Here is a 13,088-nt window from a genome sequence, read left to right as displayed (position 1 = left end):
TGTTGACATCTCGGGAAGATCCGCGTCATCGCGACATTTGCAGCTCGCGAGAGTCTCGCAGCTGATGGAGTGAGGACGAAGAAGGAGAAGAAGGAGAAGGAGGAGAAAGTGAAGCTTGAGTTTTTCTGTCTGAACCGAGTCGTTCGCGTTTTAAACCGCCGCCATGTTTCCCCGCCGCCGCCTCCTCAGTCTGCTGCCGCTCTTCCTCCTCCAGAGCTTCGTGTCCGCCGATCAGCGGAGCCCCTCTGCAGGTAAGGCCGCTCCTGAGGGTCCCCTGCCCGGCCAGGAGGACCACCATGTCCCGCTGGAGCAGCCTGGCTCTGGTTCTCCGAGCTAACTGTTGCTAACTGCGCATTATTCCCAATAACGTCTCTTTGACGCTTTGATCCTGAACCTCGATATAAACCGTGAGTTTATTACTAAATGTTAACGTGTAGAAAATCACCGAAATTCCAACTTCTCAACTTTTGACGTCGCCCGGAGGCTCGTTAATTCACCGCTGAACCGACCAGTCGATTAATCAACAGGGAGTTAATGTGCTGATTAATCTGATCCAAAATATGTGTTTTTATTATCTATTCTATTGCCAGTTTATTTAACATTTTATACTTTCACGTGTTTTCTTGTCGGCCTCATTCTGACTATCTGCTGCTGTAACTAATGAATTAACTTGCTTCGAGATCACTGAAGTTGATCTTATAAATCAATAACAATAAATCATGAAAGTAAAAGAAGGTAATTTTTGATGTAATAGATCCGAAGAGGAATCTTTTCTGACCGATCAGTTCTACAATAATCAGAAGCTCATGTCAGATTTGAAGTTTGGTTCCTCCCACTGTTCAATGCTTAGTTTTAGAAATGTCTCTGAGAGAACGTTCCACTTCCTGGATTAACTCTGACATTTAAAGTTATTCTACATCATGTTCATTTCTCCTCATCGATACCTGGACACTTACAGGTTTAATAATTCAGACCAGAAATAAATAAAAGTTATTGACACTGTGTCTGTGAAAGACTCGTGTCAGCTGATAAATCGTCCGAGCTCCTGTTCAGACACTGACCTGATTCTGATGATCAGGTTTCTGTCCTGATATTAAATACAGCTTCTCTTGTCAGTGTTGCTATTGTCAGTCACACAAAGTGAGCCCGGCCCAGGCCTTCAGTTACCTCACGTTAAAAAGATGGATTACATTCATTCACATGTAAAGAGCAGAGAGCAGCAGGTTCTCACGCTTAAGAATACAACGACTGAGGATGTTTTCTCCTCTGAACCGAGCTTCATGTTCCATTGTTTCACTTGATCTGGTTAGTTTTGGTTTCCCGTTGTAATTTAGGGACTAAAGAATTTAGTCTGACATCTGTACGTCCTGTCTTCATCACCTACGTGGGCTGCGTCCACCTGTACTTGACTCTGATTGGTTTATAGACGGCGTGCGTCAGAAGTCTGCGTGTTGTCAGGTGTGGGATAGTAGTCGTTGAACGGAGAAATTTAACGAAGAGCTTCATGTGGTTGCCATGGTAACATCATTATGGTATTTCTCCCAGCATCAGCACCTTCAGGCGAAGTACTACAGTACTACAGTACTACAGTACTCCACAGTACTACAGTACTCCGCACTAGTTCAAATGCACCAAATGAACGTCCTCGTGGTTCAAACATTATATCGTCGGAGGTGAAGACTGCAGCTGCTTCTTCTTGTATTGTTTAATTCTGTCTCTACTTTCTGTGATTGGTCCAAAAGTCCAAACTATCCAATAAAAGAGTTTTCACTCTGCAAAACGAACAGAACCAAGGTTCAGTTGGATCCAGACCCAGAACACCTCGCCGTGTCTGAGGAACCCCCCTTAAACTCTGAATTAATGATGAAACAGTTTCTGATGAGTTTTCGGTTGTGACACTAATTAATCCGTTTTCTGAAATAATTTGCAACAACTAAGATTTTTGAATTTGCCAGTAAAATACACTGAATTTCCAGTTACTAAAGTCAATTGTTAACTTTACTGTAATGTCTTGTTGTTTGTGTCTGAGCTGCAGGAACAGTTCCTGTTCAGACAGCTGTGTGTGTGGGTGTGTGTGTGTCTTTGTGTGTGTGTGTGTGTGTGTGTGTGTGTGTGTGTGTGTGTGTGTGTGTGTGTGTGTGTGTGTGTGTGTGTGTGTGTGTGTGTGTGTGTGTGTGTGTGTTTGTTTGTTTGTTTAAACAGTCGTGTGAATGTTGTTTAACACTTGAGTATTAGATTAGTGAACAAACTGTTATAAGTCCATTGACAAAACCTCCATTTCTCTGACATGAGTACTTAAGTTACATGTGACAGGTAATCAGACTACAATCAGTCTGAGTTGTGACTACACTGTGACACAGAAATGAAGAACTTGTATAATAAAAAAAAAAATCCTTAAACTCATGTTCACGTTAAATCCTACGTGCCTTGAATGCACCGTCGAAACATTTGCAGCAGCTGGGAATAATCCCTCCGGTCTTCTAGGCACCGGAAGAGATGAGAGTTTGAGTTTGTCGTCCGTTCCCATTGCTGAAACCACAGAGTCTGTGACTGAGGACAAGGAGGCGTCTGTCCCCCCCCCCAATCCTCCCCCTCCTGCTCCTCACCTCTTTAACTTTTCCTGAGGTTTTTCTGACGAGTTTCACTTCGCCTCAAATTCCTCGAAAGCCTGGAGGCAGCGAGGAGTTGGCTGAGCAGCGTTTCCCTGACGACCGTCCCAGTTTGACCTGTCGGAGCAGAGTCCTGACCCGTGATTCGCTGAGTCAGGTCGGGACTTGTCTGCTCCGACAGCTCGGCCTCTTGTCCCGTCAGTAATTTTAATGAGCTGCCTTTTTAAATAGACCTCTGTGGCGTGGACGTCCGATCAATAGTCAAAGTATTGATTAATTATAAACCAATAAACCTGCTTGACTCAGCTGTCTAACGTGTTGAATCCAACATGTGATTGATTTCATGTTGATTAAATACATATCACTGATGATGTCATTGTATTGTCCTTATAGAAAATCTGCTGGTGATCACCGCGGCAACAGAGGAGACAGACGGCTTCAATCGCTTCATGGGTACGATCAGGGAGTTCAACTACACCGTGAAGGTAACACACACACACACACACACACACACACACACACACACACACACACACACACACACACACACACACACACACACACACACACACACAAAAGGTCAGAAACAGTGACTGTATGTAAAAACAACAATGAAAACAAACATGTAACGATCGGAATCTTTATGTGTTTGTCTGTGTGCAGGTGCTGGGTCTGGGGGAGGAGTGGAAGGGAGGTGACGTTGCTCGCACAGTGGGTGGAGGTCAGAAGGTCAGATGGTTGAAGAAGGAGCTTCTCAAACACTCTGACAAGACAAACATGGTCATCATGTTCGTGGACAGGTAAACTGTGTGTGTGTGTGTGTGTGTGTGTGTGTGTGTGTGTGTGTGTGTGTGTGTGTGTGTGTGTGTGTGTGTGTGTGTGTGTGTGTGTGTGTGTGTGTGTGTGTGTGTGTGTGTGTGTGTGTGTGTGTGTGTTATATAACTCTATCAACAGAAAAGAAACCACGTTAGCTTGAGATGAGAGATGAGATGTAGAAAAGGTTATAAACTGTGAAAACATTGATTTAACATCAGTTCTTTTCTTTGACGTCACTCAGACACAAAAACACACGTGCAGCGTCGCTCTCGTGCAAACTGACGACCCTTAAGTTACAAAACAATGTGACACGTGTGACTGAAACTTTATCATGTGATGCCTGACTTGTCCTCGCTCTCCTCGTCTCTGTAGTTACGACGTCATCTTTGCGGCGGGCCCGGAGGAGCTGCTCTCCAAATTCAAACGTCTAGGTCATCGAGTGGTTTTCTCAGCCGAGGGATTCTGCTGGCCCGACCAGAGACTGGCCCAAAAGTACCCTGTGGTGCATTCTGGGAAACGCTACCTCAACTCAGGAGGTCTGACATTAAACCTCGCACTCGCACACACTCACTCATGGACACGTTGTTTGAATCCCAAAGTAAAACTCTTCGTCTCTGTTAAGGTTTCATCGGCTTCGCTCCAGATCTCAGTGCAATCGTTCAGCAGTGGAAGAGCAAGGACAGCGATGACGACCAGCTCTTCTACACCAAGATCTACCTGGACAAGACGCAGCGGGTGAACTGACGCCGCCATCACCATGACAACAATCATACACCACCTTTACCATAAATGGATCTTAAACTGCTCTCTGTTCATCTGACGTTCACTTTGAACATGCTAACGTCATGTGTCGCTCGACTGTATTGTGGTTCCTTTGCTTCTGAAGTTGGTGATGTCAGAACAACATCATACGTAACTTCCTGTGATGTCATAAATGAATAAAAACATTCACGCTAAGGTTCTAACATCATGTGGATGATGTGATTCGTCTCCTCAGACCAAGTTCAACATGTCGCTGGATCATCGATCCAGAATCTTCCAGAATCTGAACGGAGCCGTCGGTGAGACACACACACATGCACGTTTTTTACATGTACCCCTCTTTGTGGGGACCCTCTGTTGACCCTTCGTCTCTGTCCGTCAGATGAAGTCGTCTTGAAGTTTGAGAAGGCAAAGGTCAGAGCGAGGAACGTTGCCTACGACACACTCCCTGTTGTCATCCATGGCAACGGACCCACCAAGGTAAGTGACCAACCGCAGTCACCCATCAGAACCATGTGATGTAAGCTCAGCTTGTGTCTGAGGTGAAACAATCACCGCTCAGAATGTGTAGGAGCCTCTGATTGTCTGACCAACACTTAGCAACAACATCCACAGGACAGAGTCGCTGCTCCTGTGGTGTCATCCAAGTGTCCGTAACCCCCGACATTCAAATTGGACTCAAAACAACGTCAATTACACCAAGTTTTTAGCCTAAATGTTCTCAGTTATCCTCTTGGGCCGTGTTCGTGCATGGATCACAATGCACCCAGCCCTCCATGGGCCTAGTGGTGAGAAGATAATGAGTGAATTTACATTTTTGGGTGAACTATCCCTTCAAAACAATGGGCTGCCTGTTACTGACTGTACAACATTTACATCATATGTTTGAGGTGATGAGCCAATCACATGTCAGACGTGTCTTTATCTCTGCAGCTGCAGTTGAATTACCTTGGTAACTATGTCCCGACGGCGTGGACCTATGAGAGCGGATGTGGCATCTGTGACGACGACCTGCTTTTCTATAACGACGTTCCTGGATGAGGAGATGCCTCTGGTTCACGTTGCCGTGTTTATCGAACACGCCACTCCCTTCATGGAGGAGTTCCTAGACCGACTGACCACGCTCAACTATCCCATGGCGAGGATCCACCTCTTCATCCACAACAACGTACGATCAGACGCAGACACACAGGAGAAAACTCTGTGACGTGTTCCGGTCACTTCTGTTCTGACGTGTGATTGTTCCCCTGTAATTCAGGTCGTTTACCACGAGCGTCACATTCAGAGATTCTGGGAGCGCCACAGGTCGCTGTTCCCCAACGCCCGGCTGGTTGGTCCAGAGGAGAACCTGCAGGAAGACAAGGCCAGAACCATGGCTGTGTGAGTGGAACCCACTCAACATATTATTAATAGAAATAATAAACTTCAGTTCATATTCATGTGTTTGTGTGTATGTGTGTGTGCAGCGAGGCGTGTAAGAAGGATCCAGAGTGTGATTATTACTTCAGCATCGACTCTGACGTGGCGTTGACGAACCCCGACACACTGAGGATACTGATCGAGGAAAACAAGTACGTTCCCTCCTGTGTTCATGAAGCGTCGATATGCGACTGTCATAGCGTTCTTCTTGTCCCTGGTGTGAAAAGAGTCTTTATTAAATTCCTTATTAGGTTTTGTGTCTGTTAGTAGGATCACACAAACACTACAGGACAAGAGGGTGTGATGTTTTTGGAATAAAGTGTTATTTATTCACTTTTTTCCCTGGTTGTTTGATTTTGTCATGTCTCTCTCTAAGATCTGTCATCGCTCCCATGTTGTCAAAACACGGGAAGCTGTGGAGTAACTTCTGGGGCGCTCTGAGTCCTGAAGGATACTACTCAAGATCTGAAGACTACATCGAGATCGTCCAGGGAAAGAGGATGTGAGTTAACGCACGCACGCACACACAGACACACACACACAGATTTTATTTTGTTCTAATGAAACACTTATATCATCACGTGTGTCCAGCGGTCTGTGGAACGTGCCGTACATCACTCAGGCCTACCTGATCAAAGGCAGCGTGCTGCGGTCTAAACTGTCCAAGATGACTATGTACGTGGGCGAGGGGATGGACCCTGACATGGTGTTCTGCAAGAGCATCAGAGACCAGGTAACGTCGATCAGTGACTGTATATAAAGACGATCAGTGGCTGTATATAAAGACGATTAACGACTGTGTCCACAGGGCATCTTCATGTTCGTGTCAAACCGCGACGAGTTTGGTCGTCTGGTGGCATCGGCCAACTTCAACACGTCCAGGCTGCACCCGGACATGTGGCAGATCTTCGACAACCCTGTGGTCAGACGAGCACACGTGAACATACGAACAAGTGAAAAACTAAAAGAAAACCAGGGCTGAGTGTGTTTCTGTGTTTGTTTACAGGACTGGAAGGAGAAGTACATCAACGTGAACTACTCCAAGATCTTCGAAGATGATAAGAAGTTCGTGGAGCAGGTAACTAAACATCGTCATAACCAGGGATGAACAATAAATCCCACTCAAATGATTTGTGTCTGACGCTCTGTTTCAATATTCGTTGAATGATGCAAAATTGTAGTTGGTGATGTAAAAGTTCAGATCATGTAACTAAACTGTGTGTGTGTGTGTGTGTGTCTCAGCCCTGTCCAGATGTTTACTGGTTTCCAGCTTTCTCAGAGAAGATGTGTGACCACCTGGTGGAGACCATGGAGGATAACAACGAGTGGTCTGGAGGAAAACACAATGTAACATGTTCACTCGTCTGATTGACCCTCTCTGAACAAACCTGAGAACTTGAGCTTTGAAACTTTTTGTCTTTTCTTTGTGTTCAGGACGAGCGTCTGGCCGGCGGCTACGAAAACGTCCCGACGGTGGATATTCACATGAACCAGATCGGCTTTGAGAAGGAGTGGCTCAAATTCCTCAAGGAATACATCGCCCCGGTCACTGAAAAACTCTATCCCGGATATTTCCCCAAGGTACAGTCAAGATACTCCAGAGTAAAGTTACCCTGAGGTACAGTCAAAATACTACTACAGAGTAAAGTTACCCCGAGGTACAGTCAAAATACTACTACAGAGTAAAGTTACCCCGAGGTTCAGTCAAAATACTACTCCTGAGTAAAGTTGTGTTTTTCTGCAGCATCACCCATGAATTGTGTTACAGATCATTGGCATTTTGTGTGTGTGTCTTTGTGTGTAGTGCCAGGCCATTATGAACTTTGTGGTCCGTTACCGCCCTGACGAGCAGCCGTCTCTGCGACCGCATCACGACTCGTCCACCTTCACCATCAATGTTGCCCTGAACAGCAAGGACATCGACTACGAGGTACAGGCAAAAAAAATCAAGTTGAAGTTTGAGGAAGAATCTCGTCATTCGTGAAGACTCATCACTGTGTGTGTGTGTGTGTGTGTGTGTGTGTCACAGGGTGGAGGCTGCAGGTTCCTGCGTTACGACTGTAAGGTGGAGTCTCCCAGGAAGGGCTGGACCTTCATGCACCCCGGGCGTCTGACCCACTACCACGAGGGTCTGCCCACCACGAGAGGGACCAGATACATCATGGTGTCCTTCGTTGACCCCTGAATGTTCCGTTTGTGTTTGTGTGTTGTGTGTGTGTGTGTGTGCGCCTCATCGTCACAAGTACAGACAGACTTGACGGAGGAATAGACGTGATGAAGCATTTTTGTTATGCGTCTGATTGAATGATCAACTTTCACCTGCCAATCACTCGCGTACTGCAATCACATGATTCATTTCAGTGCGCCCTTATACCAGGTGTTACAAGTCGGATATTTCAGAGTAAGAGTCACTTTATTTTATTGTCGTTCGAGCTTCAGATAAAGAGACATTTCAAAATAAGGGTCTGTTGTAAAACGCCACCGCGCTGCCTTATTTTAACAACACATCCTAAATCTATGCAAAAACAACACACTCCTCTTCTGTAGAGTTCAATCAACTCTCTGCTGTTACACTGATCATCATCCTGTGGGGGGCGCTCTCCTTCTCTAATCTTGATCCACAGTGCCCTCTACAGGATTTGATCAGCTCGATTTTAAAATCATAATCATCAACCACTGAACATGTTCTGTGGATATTACCAGTTATGACGATGGGGATCATAACAGCGGACGTCAGCTTTTCTCGGCCAATCAGATTGCTCAGATTGAGCTTCGATCTTTGAATGTTTGAAACGGTAGAAAAATAAACGCATCGAAAAAAGACGAACGTAAATAAAAATAACGCTAAAGAAAATATTAAAGTATTTTTATGTTAAACGTGTAAACTGAGGTAAAACTCTGCTTCAAGATATGTTAACTGTTACTGGGAAAACGTTAAAGACCTTTTTTTATATTTCATGTTTTATTCTTCATCGTTTTGAAAGTTCTTTCATGTCTTTATATTTTCAGTTTGATGCTGTAGCTGAGGTGCAACTGTGACTCCGTCGTCTCCTCTCAGTTTATAACTTTATTTAAATCGTGTCAAGTGTTTTAGGGACGAGGTTTCCGCCTGACACCTCCTGTAGTTTCCTCAGCGTGCCTGTCGATACAAGGAATCAGCTTTGTACAAACTGCATTAAATTATTTGTTAATGACGTTTGTTAATGTTTTGAGATTTTAATAAATAATTTTAGTGTTACAGCGGGTTGCGTTTGTTTCGTCTGTTTCAGATGTGACGTTGATATGAGTTTTTATTTCTCCTCTTCTCTCTCTTGATCTTGAATTCCTGTCCTGCTTGTGATTGTTTGTCTTTTGAATAGTCACCTGATCTCTGAATTTATCTGGGATTATTTTATGAAATAAAGGTATTCACAAAATAAAAGCTTCACTGCAGGAAATGACTTTTACCAATTAAAGTTACAGATGAGTAAAGTAAAAGTCTCGGATTTTTAAAATCCGGATTTTACAAGGTTTAACCAAATAACTATTTGAACTGTAATTTTGTGCCTTTATTTGTAAGAACGGGTCCTGGTTTTAATTATAGCTGTAAACCTGTCAGAATATTTATTTATTCACGTATTCATTTGCTCTGGTGGGTTTTATGATGAAGTGTCGGCCTTCTCACCTGCCGAGGGGATTTATGTTATTCTGCTCGTATCTGAACTCACCTGCGGTAGTTTGTGTTGATAATCCTTCATGGTGGGGAGGAGCGTAATGTTTCTATTTTACCGGCAGGTGGCGACAAAGAAAGTAGCAACGCACTCAAATATAAGCGTTCAATTCCCTCGTTATTTGCCGTTGATTTAAAAACTACAGTTACACAGATGTTCCGCCATTTTAAACTTTATCCCGACTTAAACAAAACTATTACTTTCCTAACGATTTAATTTGTCCAGGTAAGTTTCTCTGAATCAACCAGTGGACGGTGATTGAAAATCAAATCGCGTTTGGTCTGGTTCAGTATGTCCCCGTGCGGCTGCCGTAGAACCGGAAGAACAACATGGTGCTGGAGAAGAAAACCTCCGGTGAGTTTGTTTTAACGAAAAGATTCAAACAAACGTAAAAAACGCGACGTTACCGCGACTCAACTTTCGCGATGTCAAAGTTAAATCGTCGAGTTTCTATTGGTTCATGGTTTAATATCGTTTTAACGTCGATACACGTTGATGCTGTTAAATGTTAGAGATTCACAGCTGCTCGTTCATTGAACCTCTCTCTCTCTCTCTCTCTCTCAGCTCGGGTGGAGGGACAGCGCAGAGTCTTGGATGAAGCGACGAGGCAGCGGCGTCAGACTCGTCAGCTGGAGGCTCTGGAGAAAGACAACTTCCAGGTGAGCGTCGTCATGACGATCACACAGAGGAGGGGGGGGAGCTCAGTTACAGTTCACACACTGGTCTCAACTCAAAGTTGCAGCTCTCACCTTCACCTCGTGGTTTTCATCCGGGTCAATGTTGTTGTTTTTACTGTTTCCAGGACGACCCTCTGTCCTCCCTCCCTCCCCCAGGTCCGACTGCTCGCCTGCCCGCCTTCAGTGAGACCGAGGAACCAGGTGAGACTTAATGTCAATCATAACACTGTCTCAAGGGTCTTTACGTATTCCACGAAGTCCATTGTGACCAACATCTTCAGACGTAATAAAACCAAACTAAAAAGACAACATGCGTCCACACTGCTCGTGTGGTGTCATCCAAGTGTCCGCAAGCCCCCACATTTATATTCCACTCGAAACAAGGTCATTTACACCGGGTTTCAAGCCTAAATGTCTGATATCTTCCTACGAAGTGCGCCTACGGACCCTCGGACACACCATCGTGTGGCTACGTCCACTAGCTTAGTCACTTCCGGTGGACTTTTAGGGTTAAAACAGTATTGTAGTAAGACATAACAATTCACAACGTGTCCTGGTTGGACACGTCAGAGGACGGCGTGCATCATCTCCTCGCTTCCTTATCGTGTGACGTATTTTCAAATGTTTGTCTCGTCCAGAGAAGAAGAGGAGGAAGACGAGGGGCGACCACTTCAAACAACGTTTCAGGAAAAACTTCACCACCCTGCTGGAGGAGGAGGTGGGTCCCGCACCTTCACGCTTTCCCTGCTCTCTCATTGGCTTACACACTGTCAACTGACTCCTCCCCTCTTCTCTGATTGGTAGAACCTGTCGGAGAAGCCGGAGCCCAATTACCTGTCAGCAGCAGGCCCCGTCTCATCGCTGCCCCCACGTCACTTCTGCTGCGTCTGTGGTTTCCCCTCTCACTACACGTGCACCACCTGCGGGGGGCGCTACTGCTCCAGCAAGTGCCTGTGTACGCACAGAGAGACCAGGTTTGTCACGCTCTTGTTATTAGTGATTCGTCCTCAAACTCTTCTTCAATACTGTGTCACTTTTTATTGTTTGTGTGCAGAGCTTTTTATAAACAGTCTGTGCTGCAGCGTGAAGTTAGAAAACTTTGTGTTCATCCTACCTGGTTTATCTGCACTGAGGATTTTATAGTCAATGTTTTTCATCAAATGAAACTGAATTTTCTTTATCACACTTCACGTGTGTGGTTTATAAATATATAAAAATGCATTGCATGTGGACTCTTTCAGAGTGTGTTAAACAACATCTGCATCACATGACCACTAAGAATACACATGCCAAGTCTATTAGATGAACTGTATGTGACACACGTGAGATGAGTACAGATGTTAGTGGAATTACTCGGTTGATCTCCCCACTTTATTAAAATGTCAGATTAGTTTGTGTTCTGTTCATTAAGATCTTTTTCTGTTTCTCTGTAGGTGTTTGAAGTGGACGCTGTAACCGCCGCCTCGTTACTATGGTGATGGAAGCGATGAGATGCCGCTTGGTTCAGAATGTTCAGGGACATTGAAGCTTGGAGGTTTACACACTGACTCGTTTTGATCCTGGTTCGGAGTTTACTGAGAGCACGGGACATGCATGTTCCAGGTAGACGTCAGACAGCAGCGTTTTTCATTCCTCGTCCCATATGACCCAGTTAACCTGAGGGAGTTTTCATGTTGATGAGTTAGCATCATGTAAGAATTGCCGTGACAGTTAAAAGGGCAGAAAATACATTTTTGTTGTAATTAATTTAAATGGTCCAATTTCTCCTGTTGCTGTCCATGAGGTGTTCTGGTTATTTTGTCCACAATATGTCATGTTGTTTTGTAAATAAGGAGGTTGTAGTTTCATCCTTTATTAAAGAAACACTGAAGTAGAATTCTCAGTCCTGTGTCTTTTTACACTCGGATATCAAAGTCTCAGCCGTTGTTATAAGCAATTTTAAAGAAAGTGAAAGAAAATCCAAACCAAACACTAACACCAAGATTCGTGGTAATTCGTCCAGTAGTTTTCAAATCATAACAACATAACATTTGACTTTTTATAATTTTTCGTGCTTCGTACTAAACTATGACTATCATTTTTCGGACGATGTCTTTTTAAGCATGTTTCAGAACGACATGACTTTTTAATAATTTTTCTGACTTAATATTTTTTTACAGAACAGCTGCAGTGCATGTCGTCAGAAAGTTGGGCATCAAAATGTCAAAGTATAGCATGTCGTTCGAAAAGTCATAAAAAGTCATAGGTTAGCTTGTCGTCTAAAAACTGGTAAAAAAGTCATAGGTTAGCATGTCGTTCGGAAAGTCATGAAAAAGTCATAGGTTAGCATGTCGTTCTAAAAGTCATAAAAAAGTCATAGGTTAGTGTGTCGTTGGAAAGTCATGAAAAAGTCATAGGTTAGCATGTCGTTCTAAAAGTCATAAAAAAGTCATAGGTTAGCATGTCGTTCTGAAAGTCATAAAAAAGTCATAGGTTAGCATGTCGTTGGAAAACTGGTAAAAAAGTCATAGGTTAGCATGTCGTTGGAAAGTCATGAAAAAGTCATAGGTTAGCATGTCGTTCTGAAAGTCATAAAAAAGTCATAGGTTAGCATGTCGTTCTGAAAGTCATAAAAAAGTCATAGGTTAGCATGTCGTTGGAAAGTCATGAAAAAGTCATAGGTTAGCATGTCGTTGGAAAACTGGTAAAAAAAGTCATAGGTTAGCATGTCGTTGGAAAACTGGTAAAAAAGTCATAGGTTAGCATGTCGTTGGAAAACTGGTAAAAAAGTCATAGGTTAGCATGTCGTTGGAAAACTGGTAAAAAAGTCATAGGTTAGCATGTCTGGAAAGTCATGAAAAAGTCATAGGTTAGCATGTCGTTCTGAAAGTCATAAAAAAGTCATAGGTTAGCATGTCGTTCTGAAAGTCATAAAAAAGTCATAGGTTAGCATGTCGTTGGAAAACTGGTAAAAAAGTCATAGGTTAGCATGTCGTTGGAAAACTGGTAAAAAAGTCATAGGTTAGCATGTCGTTGGAAAACTGGTAAAAAGTCATAGGTTAGCATGTCGTTGGAAAGTCATGAAAAGTCATAGGTTAGCATGTCGTTCTAAAACT

The 13,088-nt window shown here is 43.8% G+C and overlaps 2 protein-coding genes across 2 annotated transcripts; both read left to right on the top strand.

Annotated features, from left to right (window-relative positions):
* Positions 1 to 24: 24 nt before the first annotated feature.
* On the top strand, positions 25 to 8,844 carry plod3 (procollagen-lysine, 2-oxoglutarate 5-dioxygenase 3). Its single transcript, XM_035149480.2, is given in 19 exon segments — positions 25 to 251; positions 3,003 to 3,094; positions 3,273 to 3,409; positions 3,798 to 3,961; positions 4,048 to 4,160; positions 4,423 to 4,486; positions 4,570 to 4,667; positions 5,121 to 5,225; positions 5,227 to 5,355; positions 5,446 to 5,567; positions 5,654 to 5,758; positions 5,983 to 6,108; positions 6,198 to 6,339; positions 6,415 to 6,528; positions 6,613 to 6,684; positions 6,849 to 6,953; positions 7,041 to 7,187; positions 7,411 to 7,536; positions 7,636 to 8,844. Coding segments are annotated over 19 exon segments (2,205 nt in total). The 5' UTR covers positions 25 to 163; the 3' UTR covers positions 7,792 to 8,844.
* A 491-nt stretch (positions 8,845 to 9,335) lies between these two features.
* Positions 9,336 to 11,869, top strand: znhit1 (zinc finger, HIT-type containing 1). Its single transcript, XM_035149574.2, has 6 exons — positions 9,336 to 9,670; positions 9,881 to 9,975; positions 10,119 to 10,194; positions 10,632 to 10,711; positions 10,798 to 10,967; positions 11,427 to 11,869. Exons 1-6 carry the CDS (start codon positions 9,646 to 9,648, stop codon positions 11,446 to 11,448), a joined length of 468 nt encoding a protein of 155 aa, XP_035005465.1. The 5' UTR covers positions 9,336 to 9,645; the 3' UTR covers positions 11,449 to 11,869.
* The last annotated feature ends 1,219 nt before the right edge of the window (positions 11,870 to 13,088 follow it).

This window comes from Hippoglossus stenolepis, chromosome 23 (assembly GCF_022539355.2).
Source record: "Hippoglossus stenolepis isolate QCI-W04-F060 chromosome 23, HSTE1.2, whole genome shotgun sequence".
Taxonomy (NCBI): Eukaryota; Metazoa; Chordata; class Actinopteri; order Pleuronectiformes; family Pleuronectidae; genus Hippoglossus; species Hippoglossus stenolepis.
Note: the sequence above shows the minus strand (reverse complement) of the source record. Positions and strands in the feature narration are given on the sequence as shown.

Bases quoted from the DNA above. Each gene is read 5' to 3' on its own strand.
- znhit1 (XM_035149574.2), top strand. From the start codon at position 9,646: ATGGTGCTGGAGAAGAAAACCTCCG. The intron at 9,671-9,880 runs GTGAGTTTGTTT...TCTCTCTCTCAG, and splicing joins GCTGGAGAAGAAAACCTCCG to CTCGGGTGGAGGGACAGCGC. The intron at 10,968-11,426 runs GTTTGTCACGCT...GTTTCTCTGTAG, and splicing joins TGTACGCACAGAGAGACCAG to GTGTTTGAAGTGGACGCTGT.